Consider the following 26,537-nt stretch of genomic DNA (forward strand, 5'->3'; position numbering starts at 1 on the left):
GAAAAATAGTTAGGTGGAAACACGAGCTGGCTCCCCACATTGCTTGCTGCTTCTGTTTTATGAAGTGCAGAAAACAACCTTTAAACTTCTCTAGTTAATCTACTGTCGAATTTACTAATGAAAAATCCTTAAGTGATTGAGAGTTATTGTTGCCACGTCCTCACTGAAGTTGGCTATTATACATAGTAGGATGTTTACCGAATGAGAAATTATTAGTTTTTCTAGCTAAGTGTTGTTTGCAGTCACTGGCATGCGTTGCCTGTTGTATTTAAAAGCTGAAAATATGTTGCTGCTTTTTATGTCTACCTCGCTCGTGGAAACTTATTAGTAAAGGAAAACAGACAATGCACTGTTCTCAAAATACCTAGGAACTAAATTATTTTGCCCTTCTTGTGCTAGCTTCCTTTCTTTTAAATTATTAATGTGCACTAAAGTCCATGAAATATATACCAGAACCCTTGCCCGTTGTTGATTCTTATGTGACTAGTCAGTTTCCTAAAGGGCTGTTTCTCACAGAAAATCCTACTTTCACAAATCTGGAAACATATACCTCTAACTTTGTGCAGGTTAATTTTCTTTAGCAGCCTACACAGCTTGATCCTCAGGTGTTGTAAATTGGCATAGCGCCATTGATTTCAGTGGACGTATGCCGAGTTACACCAGCTGAGGGCCTGGCCCTGTATCTTTGGCGTATGTGCCCTCACTATGTATTTGCAGTTCCTTTGCATGTGAGTTTATAATGATTTCCACACAATCTGAGCAATGGATATTGAAGACTGGAAATCTTTAACTTGCAATCAGCTTTTAAATTTTGGTCTCCAGTTTGGGATTCCTTAATTTGAGCACTCAATTTGAGACGTGCGCCAACTGATTTTCAGAGATGCTAATTACCTACAGTTCCTCTTTGCTTTTGCGGGGACTGTCAGTGCTCAGCAGTCCTGAAAGCAGGCCCAAGAGGTCTCAAATGGGGCACCCAGAACAGTGGCCACTTTTGAAAAATTTTGACCTGGTTATCTAGATTCTGATCCCGGGGTCCCAAATCTTTCATTATCACTACAATACGTCCTGCAAAGTTTAAGCATGAATTCCTAAGGCATATAAAATAACTTTGTGTCTTTTTAAAAAAAAATACTTTCACAGGACCTATCTTTTGCCATGACTTTTCTGTGTGTCAGAACGTTGTTTATTGTAAAAGAAACAAACAACCCCATCCCAAGTATGTAACGTCGCACTGCTGTGCATCTGTGTTTGGGGTGACCAAGAGAAGAGAGGGGGAAAGCTAGCTGACTGAGTGCTTTAATACTTCTGCTGTGCTGTGCCAGTGACAGAATCTTCCAACCCTCTCCTGTACAAGGGATGTGTCATTAACTTGCAAGTGACAAGAACCTGTTACTACTTCACCAGCATCAAAACATTTTGTGAGGGAAGCTAGTAACAAAAGAATCTTCATATGCTCCCATGCAGGGCTCTGGTGGAGCTGGCCTCCAGATGGTTCTCTGTCTCTCTGTTCTGTCATGATCTCTGTAGGCTCTCTCTGGGTGTAGTCTTCTGGCTTGTGAGTTCCCCCTTTTGCTTCGCATCACTTGTCCCTCTTGTGTAGTCACCTTGTGTAACCTGGGTGCCCTTGCACCCCTCATGACTCCTTTAGTCCACTCTGATATCTCTTTAATGGCGAGATCCTCACAGGAGTGCCATCTCCAGGACCAGTAGGCCTTTGGCTGGCTAGTCATATTCTAGTGCTTGCTTTCTCTGATTGATGGCCATCTCTACTCAGTGGTGTCTCCATCCTTCTGGCTGCAACAGGTCTCCCCTCATTGGTAGCAGAGTTTTGATCCTTTGTCCCGTCAGTGCCTGCACGGGACTGTTTTGGTACCCCTGTGATGGGGTATTCCTGTGTGCCAAAAATGCTAACAAGGGATCTGACCTTCCTTGAATTCTTCCAAGGCAAACTGGAGTCCATCGTCCGTGAATACAGGCTCTGGAATGCCATATCTCACAAAGTGGGCCTTCATTTTGCAAATTACTGACTTTCTTCTTATATAAGGAAGGGCATTAACCCCCCAAGAATTTGACTAGTAATCCAATGTAATGAAGTGGATTTCCCTGAAGATAAATAAGTCTGCTCCCACTCCCATAGTCAGGTGGCCAGCTCATGTGGAAACAGAGTCTCTTTCTGCTGGCAGGAATCACACGGCTGGTGGCATCACACCCGTCTATCAAGGAGTGGATTTGTCTATTCATTCCTGGACAGTAAACACTCTCTTGAGCCCATCTAAGACAGTTCTCAGTGCCCAGGTGTGAGGCATGTATTTTTTTTGCATGACATCCATACATAACGAGCAGGGACAACAGTGTCCTGTTTTCGAAATATGATTCCATCCTGGACGCTCAGCTCATCTTTAATTTGCAAATATGGTTCTGCTCCTATCGGTACTTGGCTTTTATCTTCTGGCCACCTGGCTAGGATTGCTCTCTTGACTGCCTGTTCTTTTCCATAGCCTCGTTGATTTCCATTCGCCTCACTGCTGAAACTAGGCGATAGTGCTGTGTGTTAATGGATTCAGTGTCCTGATCCCCTTCCCGCAACTCATTGATGCTGGGTATATATGTCCTGCTCAGGGGGTCCACTAACACCAGTGATCATCCTGGACAGTCTGATCTCTACTTGGTAGCACTGGAGGCTCATAAACCTCGGCTGCAATCCCTTGGGAGCACTATGAAGGTGCTTTGCCGTGGATTGTCTCTAGGGGTTTGTGCACAGCCATCCCTTGGGTAGGGCGAATCGGGACAACCGCTCTGGACTCTGTGCTTTGGAGGGCTCCCTGGGCCGGTGCGATTGGCCAGCGCAGTCAGTCCCAGAAGAGATTAATCTGTCACTTCTGCCCCGGGCCCTGCACCCTGCTAAGGACGGCTCTGGTGGGCTGACTGGACTATTACTGGATGGCCATAGGTGTACTGACGGAATTGCTCCACTCCAGATGCCACAGCCAGAAGCTCTATTTCCTTATGGGCATATCCCCATTCAATCTCTGACAGGGCTGTGCTGGCATACACAATTGACTGCTCCTGCAAAATAGCTATGCCCAGTCCTTTCTCAAGTGCACCACGCTGGCATGTCAGTAGCTCTCCTGGCTGGTAGTACATCAGGACAGAGGCCTCTTTATCCAGGCTTATGTGCCAAAACACATTTCTCACATCACAAGACTGTAAAGATTCTGGCTTTGGAAAGTTCTGAAAAGATGTAATCAATTGTGGGCATTGGATATTAGCATCTTTTCAATGCCTGATTCAATGGCTTGGAACTGTGCAGATGTGTGATTTGCCTGATGGCTTCTTTACCGCTATCATGCTGTTTACCCAGGCTGTACTGGTCTCTACAGATGCTATGATACCCCTGCTCTGCAGACTTTTGAGGTCCTTGCTGGGTTACATAGCATCACTGGAATTTTCCATAGTGCTAAGCGCACAGATTCCATTGTGGGGTCTACTTCCAGCCACGGCTTTCCTTCAAGGCAACCACCGCTTTTGAAAAGATCCTCATCTGCTTTTAAAATTGTCTCTTTTGTCCATGGAACTCCCCTTTTTGCTTCTCGCACAGCAGCTATAAAATTCTGACGCTACATCCTGATCAGATCCATGGCTTGTAAATATGGCTGTAGTCCTCAAGAAGGGTCTGTGGTGCTTACCATCTGCCACCACAAACTTCAGTAGGTACCATCTGTTATTTTTTGGGTTAGTGACTATGAGGTCCCATTTTCCTACAGACGGCATTATGCTCTCCATTTACATTGTTAGATTGTGTCTGGTCTTTGTAATGGGTGTTGGAGTCCATTCATCCCAAGGAATCACAATTGTAGGAGGCCCCGCTGTCCAGCTGAAATCACACAGGACATTTCTCTATTAACGTTGTTGCATGCACAGAGATTAGTATTGTCCCTTGTTGCTTTCCTGTCCTGACAGTCTGAACCTGATAAGTTCTCAGACTCAAGGAGAGAGTCATGAGGTCATCTCCACTGTCTGATGTGCCAATCCCCCCCCCCCCCATGTACACATCTGACTGAGTCTTTCTGAGATCTTCCTCTGCTCTCACAGGTAAAAGTCAACTTGACACATTCCTCGCAGTGCTATTGTAGTGTGGGGGCACTTCTCCATTACCTGTTCATGCTGTCTTCCATAGTAAATGCTGTCACAGTTCCAGATAACTGCACCTGTATTTCCCCTCGGTTGTCCAGCAAGTGCACCCACTCTAGGCTTCTGGTTCCCCTGGTCACTGCCTCTCTCCCTCCTGACCTGGGGCATTTCCAGGCTGACCAATTTCCTGCATTCACAATGCTATTCCCAGCAAAAGACAGGCTGTCTAAGAGGGCTTCTTTTTGCCTTCTCTTCAGAGACCAATAACAGTGTAATTGCCCACAGTTATAAGTTACCACACAGTTCTTTTTAAGCAAACACAGTTAATTCTTAGGTGAAAGCATCACAGAGAAAACATATAAAAACAATAAAAGAACCTCCATGCATGTTAATAAGCTTACCAGAAATCAACCCAACACTAACATGGGCTCTAGTAGGAACAGTTCTTCAAAAACCCCACCCAGGGGTTTTCCTGTGGTTCCAAGTTCATCACCCTTTTTGCTTAGACAAGAACACAGTTTTCTGGGGCCTCAGAAGGGGCCAAAGTCCTTCCAAACTGTCCCTGATGGTGGGGGTCTTCCGTGGACCAGAGGTCCTGTCCATTTACTGGATCAAAAGAAGGCCATGAACTATCTTAAACTCGGACTGTTAATTCAAAAGTCCTTTCTTTGTCTTTTGGTCCCTTGAGAACCCAATTTGGGTCTTTGAACTGTCCTCATATAACAGGTGATGTAACGAAAGTTCCCCCCTCAGGGCAAAGCATCAAAGGCTGAGTTTGTAGATGGGAGTTTGCGATCTCCCTCTGACCAGGAATCCCACTTCCCATGTATTGTCCCTAGAGATCAGTCCTGTCTGCTACATTGTTCAACATAGTCTTTGAAGTTTGCAGTACTTCCCAGAGATTGTACTAATCCTCTCTTCCTCCTAAAGAACTTCCATACAGTTCCACAGTAATACATAAACACTTGTAATACAATGGACTGCTAAAATACTTCAAATCTCATTAGATTAATTAGGCTTAATTTAGTTCAATAAGGTTTGTCCAGGAAATTGCCATCTGTCATAAATGCATCTCACTTTGGGGTATGGATCCCTGGCCACCTGCTCTTCTTTGCTGTTGTCTCACTGCATGTCCTCCTGGGATATTATGCCTTATCGAGCTTTCATCCTTTCTCTTGAGGCTTCCACTCTCTACCCCATGTCTAAACATCTGTCTAATGTGAGATAATCTTCCTGGAGCAGCCACTACCACAGGTAGTGATTCCAAGTGCCACAGACTGTCCAGTCCTGAATCAGGGGGTCTGTCAAGTCCCAAAATTACATACAGCAGCCAGTGTGTTTAAGGCAGTAACACAGGGGTCTATCGCTTCCCCTTCAGATTGGTCTCTATTGAGAATCCTGTGTTGCTCCAGAGTTTCAGGTCTGTGAACAGCTTGAACGCCTCCTTCCACTGAATCCTAGGTTTGTGTCTGCAAAATCCAGGGCTCCAGAGGTTTTCACACTGAGTTCCATGACTCACACTGCCAGCTGCTGCACAGCAGAGAACTCACAGCTCAGACATTACCACCGTGTTCCATTAGCAAAGAGTGAAGCTGAATGCAGGTTAATTTGAACAAGTGGAAGTTTATTAAACCCCATGCACTCTGTGCACTGCTCTGTCCGTGTGGCTGAGTTGTTTCCACCCCACCTCCCACTTTCCCTGTTTTCCTGCTGACCTGTCCCCTCAATAACAGTCCCTCCAGGGAACTTGGGCCCTCCGACTCCAGTTCCACTGTTTGTGTTACAGTTTCCATTTAAATTCTGAGTTCATATCCTTGATCTGGAGCAGAGACAGTATTTATTTTTCCAAATGCAGGGATAGGGAAAAGAATGATTGCCTGAAAAAAATTCTCTTTATTTCAAACATAAAATACAAATATAGCGAGTGGCATAAACAGATATTAAGAATGGAAAGGTTTGTATGTGTATATATAGAAAATGAGGAGTCTACCAGACCAACAGAAGCTGTTAGATTTGTGAAAAGCTCATAGTGCTTTTTGATTAAACTGAGGAGCAAGATTAAGCATAGTAGGAGGAACATAGCAATGTAGCTTGATAGGAAGTGGACAGAAAGTAACCCTTCACACTGTCCACAAAATTAATCCTCTGCTTTCATTTTGAAAAGGTTCTTCAATTTGGATCGTATTCTGCTGAGACTGGCTGAAATCAATTTGGAGGCCATTGTGTGAATATGGGCTTGCATTCAAAATCTCTTGCTATTTTTCCTGAGGTAATGTTATCAGGTTGGCATCCATTCAGGACGGAGAAAGCAGAAAGGCCCATGGAATGTAATCTCATCCACCTCCAACCTGGGCTCAGCAAAAGGAAGTTCACATTCAGTTGTGGGGAGGAGGGGAATGAAAGAAAGTAGCAGTAATTCTCATTAAAAAGCTACTGCATGCACCCCTTTAGAGTGAGTCCAGTGCAAACTGTTAAGCAGCAGCCTGTTCAGCTCTGCATTTGGCCCATGGGTTGAGTGAAATGAGAGAGAGCGGAATGTGTTTGCCAGATAATAGTTATTGTTAAGTAAGCAAACTCTGGTGCCTGGGGAGATTCCAGCAGTTGAGATTGCATTGGCAGTGTCAGAACTTCCTGGATAGTGTTTGTGTATGCTGGGGAAGATGCTGGCTTCTGAATTTTCAGCTGAAGATCTAGAGAGTAAATGTGGTGAGGAGTGAAGAATGGTGGAGAAGGTGCCCACTCTCCCTGTGGAAACAACTTTTCCTCAGACTGCTGCTCCAGCAGCAGCCAGAGGCCCACTTCCTTCACACTGCTACCTGTTGCTAGAATGATTGAGGAGGAGGACTGGTCCTGGGATTGGAAACTTGGTTTCTTTTTACAAGTGCATCCGAGGTGACTCCAGGTTAGAGCATAATAGCAGCAGGTTCTGCAGAGTGATGTGGTCTAGCATGAAGTAAAACTGGACGTGCTGCAGGTAGGGGGCCAGTATTGGCATCTTGGATGAGCAGATGCTAGAAATCAGCCTTCTCGTATTCTGTCTAGTATAAGATGGCAGGTTGGTATATCTTTCTAGAGCCACAAAGGGTTGTCTAATAATTATACTATTTACCTCTGTGTGGTCTCTAATCATCTCCTTTGTTTATAACAAGCAATGTTTGGACTATTTGTATGCATTGTGCAGACACTTACTCAGACTGGTTTTACCTTCGTACTGTCGGAATTCCTGAGTAATCCAGTAAAGTGTGTCCACTTCTGTACTATGGCATGCACTTTTCCTCTTTATTTTGCAGTTTGCACTTTTCAATAAATTCTTGGCAAAACAACAGCAAGTAGCCCTGGGATATAACTGTGCAATGCAGAAAGAAAAGGAGTACTTGTGGCACCTTAGAGACTAACCAATTTATTTGAGCATAAGCTTTCGTGAGCTACAGCTCACTTCATCGGATGCATACTGTGGAAAGTGTAGAAGATCTTTTTATACACACAAAGCATGAAAAAATACCTCCCCCCACCCCACTCTCCTGCTGGTAACAGCTTATCTAAAGTGTGGGGGGAGGTATTTTTTCATGCTTTGTGTGTATAAAAAGATCTTCTACACTTTCCACAGTATGCATCCGATGAAGTGAGCTGTAGCTCACGAAAGCTTATGCTCAAATAAATTGGTTAGTCTCTAAGGTGCCACAAGTACTCCTTTTCTTTTTGCGAATACAGACTAACACGGCTGCTACTCTGAAACCTGTGCAATGCAGGAAACTATTGCATGTGATTACAGTGAAATGTGAAAAGGTTTTGCTGTTGTTAGTTTCTGATGGAGCTTAATGAAATCACTGATTGGATCACACCTTAGGAAGCTGAAAGCAAATAGTCGATGCAACATGGAAGGGCTCAGAATTAATGAAAATGTGCAGAATATTATGAACAATGGACTGGGTTCAAACCTACTGTATGCAGGTGCAATTCCTGTGACTTCATTGGCTAATTTGGTCCACTGAGCTTTGTTAATAGCAGCTAAAACTCACTAAAGGCCTGATCCTGTGAAGTACAAAGCACTTCCTGCAAAGTGCCAAAGCATCCTAAACTCCCAATGATTTCAACATTTCAGAGGATCAAGCCCTAAACCTGCTTAATTAATGTAGCCACTTGCAGTATATACAATACTGTGGAATTCTGTAGGGTTTCCTTTGGTTCCAAGAGAGTTTTATTCTTTCTTTCACCTAGAAAGTATGTGTGTATATGTATACAATTTGTTATATTCATGGTTTCAAAGTGAAAGGGAAGAGCAATGTATGCTGTCTTGTGTGTTCTTTAATGAAGCCATTGAGACTGAATAACAATTTGACTTTCCATTCATTCTGAATAATAATAGGTTTTTAAACAATTGCTTTTGTAAAATAGTTTCAGGAATGTTAAATTCAAGAATAATTGCAATTGCTGATTGTGGAGTTTAGATGTAATTCTTTGGTAATTAAACCAAGACATTCTATGTTCTTTCTTTACTGCTTTAAGGGATAGTTGCAATAAGTTTCCGATACTTTCCTGAAACTCAGCTCTCTGTCATCTTTGCATGCTGATGTATGAAAAGGCTGCACTGTCTGTAGAACAAGTTTCTTAGCTAAAATACTGTTCGTGTACATTAGATACTATTTTAATGCCATTTTAAAAGCAAAATATGTCTTTCATTTCCATCAGCAAAGAAGGCTGATGCACACCTGAAAAATGTGTAATTACAGGTAACAGCATGAACAGTTAAATAGTGTAGCAAGATTCTGACTTTCTGGGGTCTTGGAACTTTATACAAAGTAGCCCTGCCCTCATCATTCCAGTGTTTGTTCCAAGAAAGGACAAGAGATGCTATCCTGTTATCGTATCAGATAGCCATCCAGCTCGTTCTGTTTTCTACTGTATAGAATAAAAATAGGGTTGCCAACTCTGACTGAAGCTATTCCAGGAGATTTTTTTTCCCCAACATGACATAATGTCATTATTTTAAAATATCCTATTAAAATCTCCTGGAGTGCTTTCAACAGTCACCTGGAGATAGATGCCGATTCTGGGAGACTCCAGGCCAATCCTGAAGGGTTGGCAATCCTAAATAAAAATGAAAAAACATTTATTAAAACAGCAACTTTGTAAAAAGAAAAATTTATAATGTGGTGAGTAGAGGGGTTATGTCTTGAGTATAGTGCATTTTGTGTTGATTTTGCTCTGCCTCCTAAACTCTCTCTTTCCCCCCATATGGCCTTTTAGGTGGTGGTGGTGTGCTTTCGCTTGCATCCTGTTTGAAGGGGGTGGAAGCTAAGCCTGTCCCTTGAACAAGGCATGACCTTTTACAAGACATGTTCTGTTTTAACCATAAATTATTCCTTACCATAAATACTCAATAGCTTTCAGTTACATGGTAGGAAAGAATAATTTCCTCCGCTGCAGGGATCACTGGGTGCAATTCTATAGGTCAGACTCCACAGTCATAGTGGTCCTTTCTGACCTCAGCTGTATGACTCTATATATTCTTTGTTAGAGTGTGCTCTTTTTTTCCCAATTTCCTTTTTAACAGGCTGCTCTGGAGGAATGTTTATAAAGAGTTTCTCTCCTTTCCTTTTGAACTCATAGAAAAAAGAATGGTCTTTGACATGGTTTGAAAATATGAGGGAGAAGTTGCAGATTCCCCTTCCATCCCCCATAGAAATTTGTTGTGTTTGTAATTTGTTGTGTGCTGCTGACTGCTGCTGTCGCATTAGGTTTTCTGAGGATGCTACCCAGAGAGTCTGCACATTCTGTGGAAATAAATAATTACAAATGCACTAGGGATGAGAGTTCAGGTTGTCTGATAACTGAGGCAAAATGTACACTGCCAAATCAAAATAAAAGAATTAAACAAAGAAGCCACATCCAGCATATCTGACTAAGAACTCTCGTAAGAAAATGGAAGAGGCAGTAGGTGCATGGTGTTGCTATTTTTCTGTCCTGATCTGTGATGACTGAAACGCTGGTTGTGACAAATGTTAAAATGTTAGCACAAGTCCTTGTCAGGGATGCATATGAAGCCAGGTGTATTCCACCGCCCTCATCTGCTTTTCTGCAGGGTCCTTCTCATTTTATTTTTGAGGTCCTTAGGTACTACCACAATACCAGCAGGGATCATGGGCCCCGTTCTATTAGACCTTTTACAAACTAGCAATACAAAGGCAGTCCCTTACCCCAGGGAGGTCGCCACCAAGGGTTTAGACAATATAAAAGAGGGGAATTAACTGACAAAAGGGGCAGTGGGGAGGAAGGTGACAGTAGAGACAGGTGGTTTGTATAGATCAGTAGCCGCAGTGGTCTCAGTAGCCAGAACTAGTTGCCACCTGTATCAGGGTTTCCTGCTTCTCCATCTCCGGCTTTGGAAGTAGAGACATGTTGATGCCCCTTGGCTGTGTTCCTCTTGTGAACCCCTCAGTTGTATCCTGAAACTTCTGCTCTGGGTGCTGCTTCTTCTGCTCTGCCTCTGTTTGCTTGGGATCCTTGAACAGGAGGTCCAGGTCCCAAACTGGGGGGTGGGAAGAAGATGGGGAACTTCTGACTCACTTCACAGGAGCCTAAAAATGGGGCATTTTTCTTAATATTGTAAAGTGTTGTGAGGGATGCGCAAAAGAGTTTTATAGCTGGTGGGTGTGGGTTGGAGGGGCTTTATCTTTAGTAGGTACAGGAAGGTTTATCAACAGGAGGGCTGAGACATTTGTCATGAGGAAGGGGTTGGTTTGGAAGTGCTTGTCACTGGGGAAGTTGAAGAAGGCTTTTGCAGCTGGGAAGGGAGGGTCAGTCTGAAGGCACTTGTCACTAGAAGAAGGTTTCAACAGGATGGGATATTCAGTTGGGCTGTGCTTTTCACTAGAGGATATTCGCTTGACATACTTCTATTTTTCTGATTTTCCCCTCCCCCTCAAGTGACCTTCCAGCCTCCTCCCACCACCCACTATGATATCTCCGTATCACGATCCTCCCTGTTTTCAGAGATAAACTTGGGGGTTTAGCTGGTTGTTATGGAGGTGAAAAATAGTTGTGTGCTTTTGATGTGCTCCAAATCCTGGTCTCCTGGGATTGGATTCATGACACCACAGTAAGTCTGGCATGCCAGAAGACCTGGGCCGTGGAACATCACCACTGCCCAGGGGCCCGTGAAGGTTCTGTTACTCCCACTGCTGCTGCTAGGGAAGCTCTGTTGGCTTTCTGAGCTTGTTCCCTCCCAAGAATTCCCACTTTTACTTTCCTCTCCATCTATAACTGCACGAGGCTTGATGTCAGGTCTAGGTCTGTGGAAAAGGCTAGGGAACCCCTCAGTTGTATCCTGAAACTCCTGCTCTGGGTGCTGCTTCTTCTGCTCTGCTGCAGGTGAAGTGTTTTATGGATTTGTGACCTTGCTTCATTCCTAACGTTCCTGCTTTTACCTTCCCTGAGTCATATGACTGGGGGAGGGGACTGTGAGGAGCATGGCCCATGCAAAGTGCCCCTCATGTCAGGATTAGCTCTGTGGAGAGGAATAAAGAGACCCCCAGTTGGCTGGATCTGATGTGGCTTCCGTGGCTGTAGCTACTTGCAGCTAGGGACTCCTGGCTGTTGGGCTTCCTCCATCCCCAAGAGTGCCTGCATTTGCCTACCCTGAGCCCACATTAACACACGGCTGTAATCTAAAGGTACAAGTTTTAGTACATTTCACAGTATTTTGAGGGTTAAGGGCCAGATCCTCCGCCCATTGAAGTTATTTTTAACAATGCTTTTTAAAATATTATTTATATTGAAGTTTTTCATTAGCAATAAAATGTTATTTTGTCTAATTGTAAAATATCTGGATATATCAACCGTAGGAGAGAGAGGAAAATTAACAGTTATCACATTGCCACATTCTCTCTTGTATTCTTTTCATTTGCTTTTTCTCCCCAAGTCTAATTCTTACCTCTGAACTCATTTAATTTTTAAAAAAGGGTGCGGGAAGGGAGAAAGACAGCAAAAAAATCCTTATTTAGTAATGCCAGCCTGAAACTCCTTCCCCTGTAGGAGTGAGATTGAATGGGACAAATTTCTTTGTGACATGTCATCATCAAGATATGGACACACCTTGTTGTCCTAGTCACATAGTATGTTTTCATAACACAACTTTCATGAGAAACTACTGACCTTCTGCTCCACTGAGTATTGTGTTCTTTCATACAAATGAATGTGGATGGTTGTGATAGGTCTGTAACAACTAAATCAAATGCTGGCTCTGAATCCAAACTGCAAATGTTTATCATCTGAACATTCCCACGCCTTGGTGATTTGAAATCCAAATCAAAGCCTTGCTAGATTTTAGGGTGTTAGCATGCAGTGTTCAGATTTGGTTCATTAGTTTGCAGGCATCATAGGGACTCTAATTTAAAATAGTGAGATTTACTTCTAAAGCAGGGATTGGTACTTTGTAAATGAGATTGTATATCTGTGCCAAATTTGAAATGCTCACTTATTGAGTATAGAATGATTTTTCTGAAAATTGACAAGTAATACTGTTAATTTCCTTATGAGTTTTTATAATCTTTCAGTGTGACCCTTTCTGACATTTTTTTTGCTGAGTCAAATCTTTTTTCTGATCTCTCTAAGAGTTAAATTCCTAATATTTGAGCTTTGATAATTAGCTCACTTGTAGACTGGAAAATGCTACTTTAAATTTGCTAATCTGAAGCTTTTTAACATCTTAGTCATAAACATCTCTTTATATGTGAGAATTTGCCACCAAATTGGTTTATCACCCAAAATTTTAGTTGACAAAATGACTTCCAAATATTCAGATAATGAGTGGTCTATACTCTATCTATAGGATGTTTAGGGTCTATAATATTCCTGATATTCAGCTCGTGTAAATCAAAGTGAATGGAGCTATGCCAGTTTGTACCAGCTGAGGATCTGAGCCTTAGTATCTATTGCTTATGCAGGGACTGCAGGATCCAAAGAGCTCATACTGTCTAATAGATACTACCGAGTGTAAATAGGGTCTGGAGTTAGGATATGGAGGCATTGATTTGGGTCCATGCCTGTCATTAGCATTATCACAAGGTAAGGTTGAGGTTTTTCTGGCACCCCAGAACTGGAGAGCTATAACATGAATAATTGATTAGATACCATACACATTAATCTATCATAAACCATTGGGTATTTTCGTGTATGCGTGTGTGTGTGTCTGTATGTATGTATATATAATATGTATGTATGTTTGTGGGGGTGGGTGCCAGTGATTGAGCCATACTATATATAGAGATATACACCTAGCCTCTCCTGTATGGTTCAGTCACTGGCACCGCCCACACATACACTCAAGCCAAAACCCAGAAACCTAATAAATGCCACCCAAAGTCAACAGCTGGTGATGTCAGCAGGGCTCTGTAGGTACTGAAGGTGGCACCCAGTGCTGCTGCCTTCCCTAGACAGCTCCCTGGGAGGGGGCCCCAGTGACCAACATGCTTGACATCAGTTAAAATGGAAAGGGCTCTAGGACTGCTTTATAGCGTTTCCTAGAGAGGGACATACATACCCTCCGACTAAGACTCCCGGCCTCCTGCTGCTCTGGCACCATTGCTGCTGTTCTCTGCCTCCTAGGGAGAGCTGCTCCTGGAAGTGGGAAGGCTACTGCCTCACTTGGTTGGGAGTAGACATGGTGTGGGAATCCTCTGTGGTACTGGGCATCAGGAGGAATTTCTCTGGCTGCTCCATCACTGCTGCTGACTGCCTCCCGAGGAGATTTGGGGAGTTTCATAGGCCACTCCTGAGGGAGGTTCCGTCCCATGTGCTCAGGGGTTGGTCATTCTGCTTCCTCATAGTTCTGTCTCTTTTTCCTTTCCCTCCACGCCCGCACATGTGAAGGGGCAGATAAGGTCTTTGGACAAGACCCCTGGCCTTGCTGCTTCACTGCATTCCTTAATCAGGCAAGTTACTGCACTTGCTGACTAACCTGAGGCACTCCCTTCCCTCATTTGCATGTGTTGAGCCCACTGTCTTCTTAGTGTTTACCTTTATTGATTATTAATTCTGCTAAATAATAAAAAAAAAATTAAAACTGTGATTCTGGAAGGGTTCATTTTCAATGAATTTTGCTGGCCTGGTTGATGTAGAATGTAGATCCTGAATATGGCAGGAGAAGCATTCATGTTATTCTGTGATGGCAGTGACTTTGGTAGTGTAGGGTAGTGTAGTGGTTTGTCATAGTCTGGCTCAAAAGTCCACTGATGTTTCAGGCAATGCATCATGTTTCAGGCTGGAGCAATCAATCTTACATTTCCATTTCTCTAAGTCCTTGAATTATGTGCCTACTATTGAAGCTTTCTCTTATTTTAGTGGTCCATGACAGCCATGATGTGTTAGTTTTTCTATGTAGATTCTGATATGGGCACCAATCACCATGGTGTCTGAATATTTATCACAGTATTTGAGTCACAATCAATGGTATCTACTATTTTATACCATGTCTACCATGAACTGATGGTTTTGGCAAACAAAGCCAACCTCCAGATGAGGAGGAAAAAGGAGCACAGCTGCTCTGAAATAGAATTTTAAATTATAAATATTTATGTTTTGTCACCAAGCCTGGGACATGTATTTCTTTAGAAATATTTAGTAATTAGATTTTTTTTATGGACAGAACTATGATTTAGGAATCGTCTTACTATTTTAAAAGAAAATCATTACACATATAATGAACTGTGATAAGATGTTCATTATTTTATTTTTGACTTATATTTCTACATTGTCCTGGTGAGTAAATGAATTTTAAAAAGGCTGTCACCCTTTTGTGAATTTGTCAAAAAAAAGAAACTATACAACAATGGGCCACAATCCTTCAGTTTAAATTTAACTGAAATAAAATAAAACTACATTCAGTATACTTTTCTAATAGTATTTTTCCATGTAAACAGATGCTCTAGTTACAACAGAGAAGTTATGAGATCTCTAATGGGTAAGGAAGGCAGAAACACAATTGCAAATAGGAAGGGAAATAGGCCGTGAAGTAAATTCTCTCTGAAGAGGTGGTTCACACACTATGGAAAAAGTTTGGGACCTCATTTTCTGTCAGCTGAGGCCAGTGACAGAACTCTCATAGAATGAAATGGGAGCAGGATTGGGAGTTGTCTTATTAAGTTGCAACATCCTATGGAATTCATTCCAATATTACCTAAAGCACTTTGCCCTATGACTTATTTTTATCATTCTGGGTGCATACACTTAGGTGTATCAGTGTAAAATGGTCATTTGATGATTGTAAACTAATTTTTCTTTGAAACGAATAAACATCTTCCTCCCCCCTCCCTTTTTTAGTGACTATCACATGAGTTCCACAAGGATAATGGATGCTAAATTGCGAGAGGCTGAAGGATGTGGTGAGGACAATTCAGGTACAGTGCCTACTTTCCATCTGTATATGAAAAATATTCATTTACTGTTAAGAATTCTTGAGTTTCAGTATCATTTGGTCTTCTCACAGTAATGATTCTGTTTATTTAGGGAATGCGCTTATGTTCTCTCTCTCTCTCTGAGTTACAATTTTGGGACATTTTCAGATGCTTAAATTAAAACACTTTCTTAGAGTGAAATTCAGATGTGGTGTAAGTGGCATAATTCTTTTCACTTCAGTGGACTTGCAGCATGTCTGAGTTTTGGCCCTTTGTCTCTGGTGACTGTTATAATCTCTCCTGTTCGAAACGTGTGCCCATTCTGGATTAGTTTGCATGATGTTCCTGCAAGACACCTCTGCGAGTGTGTTGGGTTTTTGTTGTTGGATTGCTTTGGGTAAAACACTAATTTTTATCACGAGAAGATTGCAATTATCTCTATTTAAGCTCCCTCCCCTCTGAGCAGCACAGCATCACTTTTCAAGATTATTGCTTGATTCTTATTTTAATATTCTGAGAACCAATGGGTTACATAATTACCATCTAAAATATTCTGGATTTGTTATAAAACTGATATTATTAAAAGCATTAGCCTCCTGACACTGCATTTTCCACCTAAATGTGACATTTTTGCATTTAAATTAGTTTTGCCATTTGGAAACAAGCCTTTCCAGAACTTAACTGTTTAGTTTGCTAAATAACAACACTGAGTTTCCAAACTGTAATTTAAATCTCTGCATCCCAATCAGTTAACACAGTGGTTTTTCTTCATAGTGTAATTATATTAAATCTTATCTGAAGAGGCAGGTGGAACCAGTATTAGAAAAGATGCTATTTCCTGTATTATAGGTTATTTCTAACATGCCATAGGCATCACAATGCATTCCTCCAGCTAATAATAATAATAATACCTTGCAATCAATTTAGACTTGAGAGACCTGTTAATAAAAAAAAAAACCAAAAAAACCCCCAAAAAAACCAACCCCACAGTGGGCCAGGTTGCTTCTCCCAAGAAAAACTTCTTATGAAGAAATCTAAGAAAAAAGTCATAATTCTCTATTAAATTTTATTGGAATTTTAAAACTATCATATAGACTTTCCTTAATATTTCTTTATTTAGGAAAGAAAAAGTCAAAGTTCAAATCTTTCAAAAAGTTCTTTGGGAAAAGGAAAAGGAAAGAGACCTTACCATCTTCTGGCAGCATCACTCTGAAACCATGCCAGTCAGCTAGTGATGTCACAGCCCCAGAGTCCAGGCACATTGACTATGATTCTGAAGATGAACTTGAGTAAGTCTTACTTTTATTCACAAACAAACAAGTAATTGCTTTTCCAAAAGACAGAATGATGTTTATGGATTAAATATCCAAGTGCTTACCTCCGACTGTTACTCAAAAAGCTACATTCTGAGGCACCTCACTTTCTTTAGGAAAATACTGATGGTAATGGGGAAATTGCAAGTAAATGTGATTTAGGTGCAACAGTGACTAGTATCTTATCTGAGGAGAAATAAACTTGATGATAAAGTTTTCAAAAGTGCCTAAGTGACTTAGGCTCCTAAGTCCTATTTTCAAAACTGACTCTCGGGAATTTAGGTACCTCAATCTCATTGAAAGTCAATGGAATTTCAGCTCCTATGGAACAGATTTGCAAAGGTATTTGTGCTCTTCAAGATAGAGATAGGCACCTAGTGGAATTTTCACAAGTGTCTAAACAGGTTAGGCATCTAAATGCCATTGAAACTAATGAGAGCTAGATGCCTAATATGCCTAGGCACTTCTGAAAATCTCACTAGGGCTTCTTTCTGAATCTTTAGGAATGTAAATGTTGTTGAAAATCTGACCCAAAGTCTGTTTTGAAAATGTGAACTAAGCTCCTAAATCACGTAGGTGCTTTTGAAAAGTTTTCCCTAATTTTTAATCTGTAACATGTAAACTATATGAGGCATATGGTGTAAAATTAAAACATCTGATTGAATATACAGACAGAGGGAAAGGCCCATTATTCATTGCAATGCACTGCCTTGAGTAGGGTTGGCTGCTCAGAAAGAAAGTTTTTGTTTTAATGGACAGTATTTCCTCATGAACAAGATTCTGGTTATTCCAGAGATTACATAGCAGAGGAAAAGAGATGCTATTTTTGCAAGTGTGGATAGATGCTGGAGATCGAACCTTCCAAAATGTACTGTCCATTAGAGTGACATTAGACAGTATTGCCACTAGGCAGCGCCACACAACCAAATAATCTTTTAATAAAAAAATATGCATTTTGTAGTATTGGCAGCAGTAACATTACTCCTGCTTGGGCTTTAATGTGAAGGCCTGGGTGTTACCCCAGAGTGTCTAAACTGGCAGCAATAGGTACAGCAGAGTTGTTGCATTCTTGCTCAACAAAAATCCTTAAGAACAGTAATGGCCAGACCTTCCCTACGTGCTCTGTAACTCAGTCTTATCATGTGGCAATGTGTGTATAGCCCTCTGACCTTGCTCACATGCTCTGTTTTTGTTAAATTGTTGTTTTTTTATTCTTTTTTGTATAAAAGCAAAGGCAATAAAATACTCTGAAAGAAAGGAAAATGAATTCTCTCTCTCACAATTTGTTGGGACATTTGTAAACCTCCAACGCCCATCTAGAAGGTTTACATGTCCAGAAAGAAGATGGAGCAATTAGAAAACAAGGATACATGTGTTCATACAACATTGCTTCTCCAGTTGTTGTTTTAGTCTTGTAAAATGTAGGTGCATAAAGGAGCTGTAATGCCCCTGACTGGCACATACTTAGCAAATTGCTATAGATCTCTCTGACCTTGTCCGCATTACAGAGATCACATTTTCACTTAGATAAACCATTCTTGTAATGTCTCTAATGTATTGGGCACAAGCAGCAGGCTTTCCTTCCTTTTGCAGCTGGAATACAGATTATCTCTTTCCCCCTATTGTTTTATCAAATATATTTATAGCTACTACTGCAAGGAAAATTTCACTCTTCATTCATGTTTGAGTTCCCTTATGTCCCTCTGGCTGTATCTTAGTTTCAGGGCTACACAATTTTGTTCTGATTTTTTTATTTACTGGTGGTAGTATTTTTTTTTTTATAATCTCTTCAAGATTCCAATGCCATAGAGAAACTAATAGCTGTGAGAGTCCCAAAGTGTCACATTAAGATTTGCTATATTCTTTGGTTTGCTTTATTTAAAAAGAAAGAGGGGGGAAGAAGCAAATCTATATGCACACATTTCAGATCTCTAGGCGCTGTCGTAATACAAATAAATAATAACACCATCCGTTAAACAGAGGCAGATACACAATTGCCAGTATTTTGGATGTCATTAGCAAGGTTACCAGCCAGCCAGTGCTACTACCCTGCCATGCAATGAAAATTACCAGGACAGAGCCTTACCTGAATGACCCATGGAACTGCCCAACAGTTTTCTGGAAGAAACAAGGCATTTGATTCACCCTGTGCAACATTTGTAGAAGCAGTTACTTGCTAGTCCCCTCAGAAATAAGAAGTAAAATGAAGGAGTCTCACATCTCCGCGACAAGCCCACAAGCAGTGTCCACAAAAACTGTAGTCCACAAGCTCCACTGAGACTAGCAGCATTGCATTCATAGGTTCCAATATTGCAACCGGTTCTGCATGGGTGAGTCTATCCGCATGGAGTCCAATTGAAGTCAATGGGACTCTATATGATTAGAAGTGTCCACTCTTACCGATCCACTTGCAGGATCCAGGCCATAATATCCATGGCTCAGATTGTCCTCTCCCCGCCTCCCACCCAATCAAAATTGCCCCACCATCTCCACACAGAATTACCAGCCTTAACCTAGCCGATCCTAGGGGATCCATGGGAGTCTAGAAACAGGTCCCATATAGCCAATGTAGCAGCCCTTCGCCCCAACTCCACTGGAGTTGTCACCAGGATTCCTCTCTTTTCTCTCCTGCCCCCATGCCATGGCTTTCCCCTGAAGGAAACAGATCAGTGAAAATGTTAGTACAGGCTGGTGGATGGGCAATCTGTACATGGAGAACCTTATCGGGACTCAGGAGTGTAAAAGGGAATAAGTAGTGCACACAGATGTGTGTGTAAATTATGTATGGAGAAACCTTATAATTTTAATAGAGAAGAAAGTAGGAGGGTTCCATAGAGGCTATTCTAAAAACACTTAAAATTTAATAGAGGACAATATCCTTTCTATAGTTTTTTTTTCCTTTTGTTCTGAATCCTATATAATTTATAATTCTTTATTAAATGTTGTCAGATTCTTAAAGGAAAACCCACTTTAGAAATTATAATTATTGATTAAATTCTGTAGGGTTTTACTTCCAGGATTTTAGTAGTCTGCTTTATCAACATTACAGATGTCATTGCTTTCAAGTTGTTTTCTTTTTAAGGTACCACACAGGTTTATTTGACTGTTGTAACCATTGTTTTCAATCAGCAATTTAGAATTTTAGGCATAACAAATGATAAGCAACATTTATCTGATATCTCCATTTACAAGATCCTCTTTAGTTAATCTAAGAATTAAGTATCCGGTAAAAGGATTAAAAAAACAAGCGTATACATGTTCACTAGCTTATTATATTATCCTAGGTCCCACACAGGTATTATGGGAAGCAGAGCTTTATCACATGACAGCATTTTCATTCCTGAGCCTGCGCAAGAGCCTGCTAGGCCCGTACGAGTGTTTTCTCAGGAAAATGTTTCCGATCGGATTAGAGCTTTGCAGGTAACATGAGACATTCTTTTAAAATATTAGAAATTGAGTTTCTTTCAAACTTGACTTTTTAGAATTGTCTGTAACTGAACATTTGGTTTCTACTAAATAACAATAATTACATTAGGGCAGTGGTTCTCAAACTGTGGGTCGGGACCCCAAAGTGGGTCTCAACCCCCTTTGAATGGGGTCGCCAGGGCTGGCTGAGACTTGCTGGGACCCAGGGCTGAAGTCCGAGCCCCACTGCCCAGGGCCGAAGCCAAAGCCCAAGGGCTTCAGCCCTGGGCAGCAGGGCTCAGGTTACAGGCCCTCTGACTAGGGGCTGAAGCCCTTGAGCTTAAACTTTGGCCCCCCGGCCCGGAGCAGTAGGGCTCAGACTTTGTCCTCCACCTCCCAGGACAGTGGGCGGGCTCAGGCTTCGGTCCCCTCTCCTAGGGTCGTGAAGTAATTTTTGTTGTCGTAAGGGGGGTCGCGGTGCAATGAAGTTTGAGAAACCCAGCATAATTAGTGCATAATTTGTTAATCCGACGACATTACTATATCTTGATTCAATCTAAATTATAGTGGTAAGGTATATGAGCTGTTTGGTACCCAGGGAGAACCTGAAATGGAGGTGCTCTATGCTCTGGCTCATTAAATTGTATCTTGTTGTGTACAGTTAAAATCAAAATAAATCATTGGAGTGGACAGAGTCAGATAATGTGGAAAAAAAACATTCAAAATGTACTTCCATGCCATATTGCAGTTGAAACTCCAACACAGCATGAAACTGGGGCCTCCTCCTCCATTTGGAATTCGTGCAAAGAGGATGGATGATGCTGGGACTAGTTCTGAAGATGATGGGTTACCCAGGAGTCCTCCAGAAATATCTTTGCTACATGAAATTTTAAGTTCCAGCACAGCAACAAGGGTGAGTAGATTGTGATATTGACAATCTCAACATTTACTGGACTAGACTTTCCTATTTGAGCATCCTTTTTTTGTGTGAAAGGGCAGGATAAAGGACTTAGTTTGCTGTCCTTCATCAAGTTTGCTCTTTCTTCATCAGAACTGGTTGGACTTCTTCAAACATCTATGCATAAAACCATATGGGTGATAGGTTGTCAGCTGCAGTAGCTCCTGGAGGAATGTTTGTGTCCCTCTTCTATTTTGATTGTGGTTATATGCCAGTTATGTGTATTGGGTTATTATAGCCAGCCACTGTAGTAATCCAGAGAGAGTGAGTTTTCAGGAATTACAAAACAGCCAGGAATAAAAAATGTCTGAAAAATCTGTAGTCTCTTCAGAATCAGTCAATAAAAGCAGAGCACTCTCACTTTTAACACTGTGTCCTCCAGCATGGGAAGAAAAAACTTTCAAGAATTTGTCATTATTTTTAAAATATAATTTTGCTATGCAGTATTTAATGAAGCTTTCATTCTTTTCCTGCGTCTCTTATGTTTTATATTTGCAAGGTCCTCACTAATTCTTAGAACTTGGTAGCAGTACTGGACTGTAGCTTAGATCGTGTGTGTGTGTGTGTGTGTGTAGATGTTTTCTGTTAGTAATCATCTCGTTTGTCATCTTTTACTGAATCTCTTCCTCATTCCATCCCACAGTTCTCTGACTCTCACAAGCACCCTAGCTCTTTGAGTTTAGCTGGAACAGGCAGTGAAGAAGAAGAACAGGTAACTTCCACCAAATATATTAAGAAGCAAGCAACATATATGTTAGCCTTTTAAGGAAATGTAAGGAATAAATATGTTACTTTGTTGCCTGTTTGCTGCAAGAACCACCTTTTGTATATACCTGTTTGCTTTTTTTGATGTTTGTCCTACTAACGTTAAAAGTTGCAATTCTTTATCAACAGAATTCTCTAATGCCAAAGAATTATTGATGATGATGATGATGATAAAAAGTCAAAAAGAGAACAAACAAGTGCATTTGAACACCTAAAACGCAGGAATTCTGCAGAGGATTTAACAAAATTTCCGACTGCCCGAATCTATGGAGTTAGTTCATGGTCAGGATTTATTGGTGACTCCTGGGCATGAATTTTAGACAGTGGCTTTCCCTTTTTATGCTTAAAGGTCTTGTATGTTGTGAAGGCTATTTGTTTTAAAAAATTCTTCATACTGTAATACTGAGGGATAATAATAGTAGTGGTAATAATGATGACAATAATAATAATTAAAGACCCCTTCTGGTATATCACCCATCTCAAAATCTCAAAGCACTTTACAAAGATGAATGAATTTAGCCTCCAAACATATAGATAAACTTAGCCTGTGAGACTGGTATCATTATCTGCATTTTACAGATGAGGAAACTGAGGCAAAGCGAGCTAAATGAGGTGCCCAAACAGAGGCAGTCTGTTGCACAGCCATGAATAAAACTCAGATCCTCTGAGTCCCAGTCCCCTGCTTTGATTACAAAACCACCCCATCCTCTTACATTGGTGCAGTAACACTTGGTCTGGTAATAGTGATTAGCATTCCTACTTAGGAGACCTGGGTTCAGTCTTTAGTCAGTATCCGTCTATCTGACACAGCATGAGCTGGGGATTCTTCTGTGGTGATGTCTGCAGTCCTTGAGGAAAAGTGAATAGATGCCTTTCTTCAATCAGCACTAAATCATTCTGGTTGATTGAAAAGTGGTTTTGACAGGTTCTGAAGAGTCTCAATTAGTCCTCCTCAGCTGCATTATGGTGGATGCAATGCCGGGGCGGGGGTGGGGGGGGAAGCGAGGAGCAATTTTGAGATGGTGGGGGAGGGAATTGCAAAGGAAAAATAAAAAAGCTGGCCAGTTCTAAATTGACTGTTATGTGATAATCATGCAAAATATACTTTTAAATCCCATTTAGATGACACAGATTGCTGGCATCTTTTCCTCTTCACTATATATTTCACATAAAACTATTTGAAATGCTGCTTGTTACTCAGCAAAGTGAAAATTTAACCCATTTCAGAAAAAAAGGAAATAACCCTTTTTTTTTTCTTTTTCTTTTTCTGAAAACAGGTGTAAATACGTTGTAAATGTGTTTTGGCCGATTCAGGATACACCCAGAAAGTGGCACAGCACAAATGCATTCCTGCCAGTGCAGGCTTTACAACAGCTTCTAAGAGATTGGGCTTCTTTAGGAGAGGGGAGGAGACACATCACCCCAGTGACAGTGCAAGACCTCCCTCCTGGGCTGTGGGAGGGCACATGCTGGGCAGCACGACCTGCTACACCTTGAAAAAGATGTAGCCAGAGTCGTCGTCCTCCCCATCCACAACAGCACAGCTTTGTTGGTTTGAAGAGGGAAGACGGTGCTGTGGCCTCACCTCCACTGGATACTCCCCCTCTGGGGCTGGCTCCCCTGCATTGGCCTCGCGCCCTGTTCTCACCAGTGCAGCCAGCTGAATGATGGTTATCCCCTACCACTGTGCGCTGCTTAGGAAGGGCTTTCTCAACCTTCTCCCCCGCTTATACACACACACAAGGCCAGCCATACCCTGACGTACGATCTCTGCAGCAAATATACATCTGAAACTCAATTCGAATGCTGTATTTGAAGTGAAGCGACAGAAACTGTGTTCTTTATTTTTCTAATCTAATGATCAGTGTTAGTATTACCTAAGGTCCGATCTCCAAGTGATCAAGGAGAAAGGGGTGGGGAAGGTGGGCTTCGGGCATTCATGTCAGTCGTTCAGGCGAGCAAGTGCTGAGCCTTTATCAAGGAGCTGAAATGTCAATGTATTCACTGTAAGGTACTAATGTGTAATGTACCCATGTATCATTGTTACACATTAGTCATGTTTGAATAGCAAATTGCAGATATCATAGAGAAAACTTCAGTCCAAATTAGTTAAAACATCCCTTAGCTGGCATAATTGAATTATCCGCACCCCCCCCCCTTTCTTTTTTTTAAATATAGAATGATTGGAGATCCAGCTGTCACTGAAGTCTGTGGGAGTTTTTCCATTGATTTCAATAGGCGCAGGAACAGATCTTTTATATACAAAAGAATACCTGTTTGGCTGCAGTGCATAAAGCCGTTTTTTGGAACATTGGATACAAATGTTCATTTTTCTCCATAAGCAAAATAAATATTTCACGGCTCTTATTTGAGAGAAACTGTATATAACTGTCAGCAGCCCACCATACTTGGGTAGCAGCGCAAAGCACAATGAAGAGGAAAACTGCAATAAGGGAATATACTTCAGTTTCAAGCTGCCACAGGACTGCTATAAACAGTGATAGGAGATCATTTTAAAGTTATGGCTGATACCTTGGCAATATCCTCTTTTTTTTTTTTTTCTTATTTTGAAGAATTTAATTATTGAAAAAGAAAAATCGCTTTTAAAAATTCATTTTGTAAGATGATCCTAATTTCATACCTGAATGGGAATTGAGAATTATGCATAAACCTTGGGATTTATATATTAAATTTATGGAAGGCTGAAAAGTTGAACTCCTCTAGCAGGAAAGTACCAGATCCTAAAGATACCAAAAGCATTATTTCTGGATAGATTGTTGTACTGGCTGGAAGTTCCAGGCTGCGAGCAGGCCATGATACTTTATTTTGGGGTGGGATGGGGGGGAGGGGGATGAAATATTCCATTTGGGGTAAAAACGTCACAGATTTTCCTAATGGAAATAAACTGAAAAAATGCACAGTAGGTTAAATATTGGGGACACTAATCTTTGACGTTGTTTTCTTAAAGAGAGGGTTGTAGGATTGGAATGGGGCGTGGCCCTGTATGACTGGAATGCAGAAAGGTTCTAGCCCCGTAGGTTGTGGGTAGGAGTCAGAAAGGGAGCTGACCCAGGAGGATTGGCCTTTGAAGTTTTTCCTAATTTCCTTTCTCAGATGTGTTGACTCTTTTTTCGTTTGTTTTAGGTCTGCTATTTAATGGTGAAGTATTCTTTTCCAATAGACTGGATATTGCAATCTTCTAGCTGTTAAAATGCAAAACTGCTATCACAGTATTTCATGTGCAAAAGCTAGTAATTGCAGTGCAACTGAAATAAAAGTAAAAAACAAAAAAACCCCAAATCCCAGTAAACAAGTTTTTTCTCTGTAAAATTCCTATTTTCATTACTTGATTTCATTGTTTGATGTTTTCTTTGGGATTTTTTTTTTTTTTTAGGTCACATCAGGTCCTTCTTCTAGGCCCCACTCTACAGAAGGCCAACTATTCCCTAGGCATGCAAGTGCTAAAACTATATCTCCCCAAACATCTGACAGCAGCATCTCGCCAGCAGCTGATTTTGACACTCCGCCTGAATTCTCCACTTGCTTGGATAATTCTGCTGCTAAACACAAGCTTTTAATAAAACCACGGAACCAGAGATCTAGTAAAATGAGAAGACTTCCTTCGGTAATTGTAAAAATAAACAGAGAACTCAGCACTGACTTTAAACTACACATTCTTACTTGACTTGCCATTCTTATTTCAGCCTCTATAAGCATTTATTAAGTAGTGCCAGAGCTGTGAGTGGATATTTCATTGCTTTCTAATCACTAATGTTTAATAAGCGTTGTGTATGCATCTGGAATACAGCCCCTAAGGGCAACGTATAAACTGCACACTGCGAGAGGGGATTACTTGTTAATTCTCTTGATATAAGGATTTATGGCTACATTTCATTTCTTATTAAAGTTACCATGAGGTGTTATTTCAGCATTTAACCGTGATGATAAAGTTGAGGCTCTAGTAGCATTTGTTTCCCATTTTTTAAAAACCAGAGCATAACTTGATTGTACCATATTTTTGTGGATGGAAATTTGGTCTGTCAAATCTGACCCTTTAGAAAGAATTTTGTTGTTGGGCTTTAAAAAAATCCCCAAGGCAACTGGGACATTTTTAACTTTAGAAAGGCACATAAATAAGAGATCACATGGCCTATGAGTGGGAGCCAAGTTCTGGTTCCTGGGAACATCGTGCGTTCTAATCCCCCTTATGTGGGACTATCCAATCACTTTACCCTTATGTGGCTTCACCAGCAAAGGTGGAAAATTTGAGCAAAAAATATGCCCTCGCAAAAAAACATTTTTTGTACCTCAGTGAAGTTTTTCTGAGTAAAAAAGACAGCCATTCTGGAACACATTTTTCTGACTCTGTCTCAAATCTTGATTATTTTTTTTTAATTAAAATTGTACAGGCTCTTAATACGTTATTGGCATTAGTATGTCTGGATATTTTGAACCTTGTTTAAAGACATAAATATCATTTTCCCCCAATTATGATGTCAAGAGGATTTGTTGTTTTTTCAAAACCAGTAAGCAACTTTTGTGCTTGGGAAAGCAATCTTGAGCTATGCATAG

The 26,537-nt window shown here is 41.1% G+C and overlaps 1 protein-coding gene across 4 annotated transcripts in view; it reads left to right on the forward strand.

Moving 5' to 3' along the window:
- The window catches only part of CRACDL (CRACD like), a 95,549-nt gene that overhangs the window by 41,129 nt on the left and 27,883 nt on the right, over positions 1–26,537 (forward strand). For 3 of the 4 annotated variants that reach the window (XM_074965206.1, XM_074965226.1, XM_074965197.1), the window contains exons 2-7: positions 15,451–15,527; positions 16,645–16,813; positions 20,122–20,257; positions 20,991–21,155; positions 21,844–21,912; positions 25,360–25,590. In XM_074965206.1, coding sequence (XP_074821307.1) covers positions 15,461–15,527; positions 16,645–16,813; positions 20,122–20,257; positions 20,991–21,155; positions 21,844–21,912; positions 25,360–25,590 — 837 coding nt within the window. In that variant the 5' untranslated portion in view covers positions 15,451–15,460. The remainder of the gene's footprint in view (positions 1–15,450; positions 15,528–16,644; positions 16,814–20,121; positions 20,258–20,990; positions 21,156–21,843; positions 21,913–25,359; positions 25,591–26,537) is intronic. The other variant, XM_074965216.1, reaches the window with a different exon arrangement.

This window comes from Natator depressus, chromosome 1 (assembly GCF_965152275.1).
Source record: "Natator depressus isolate rNatDep1 chromosome 1, rNatDep2.hap1, whole genome shotgun sequence".
NCBI lineage: Eukaryota > Metazoa > Chordata > Testudines > Cheloniidae > Natator > Natator depressus.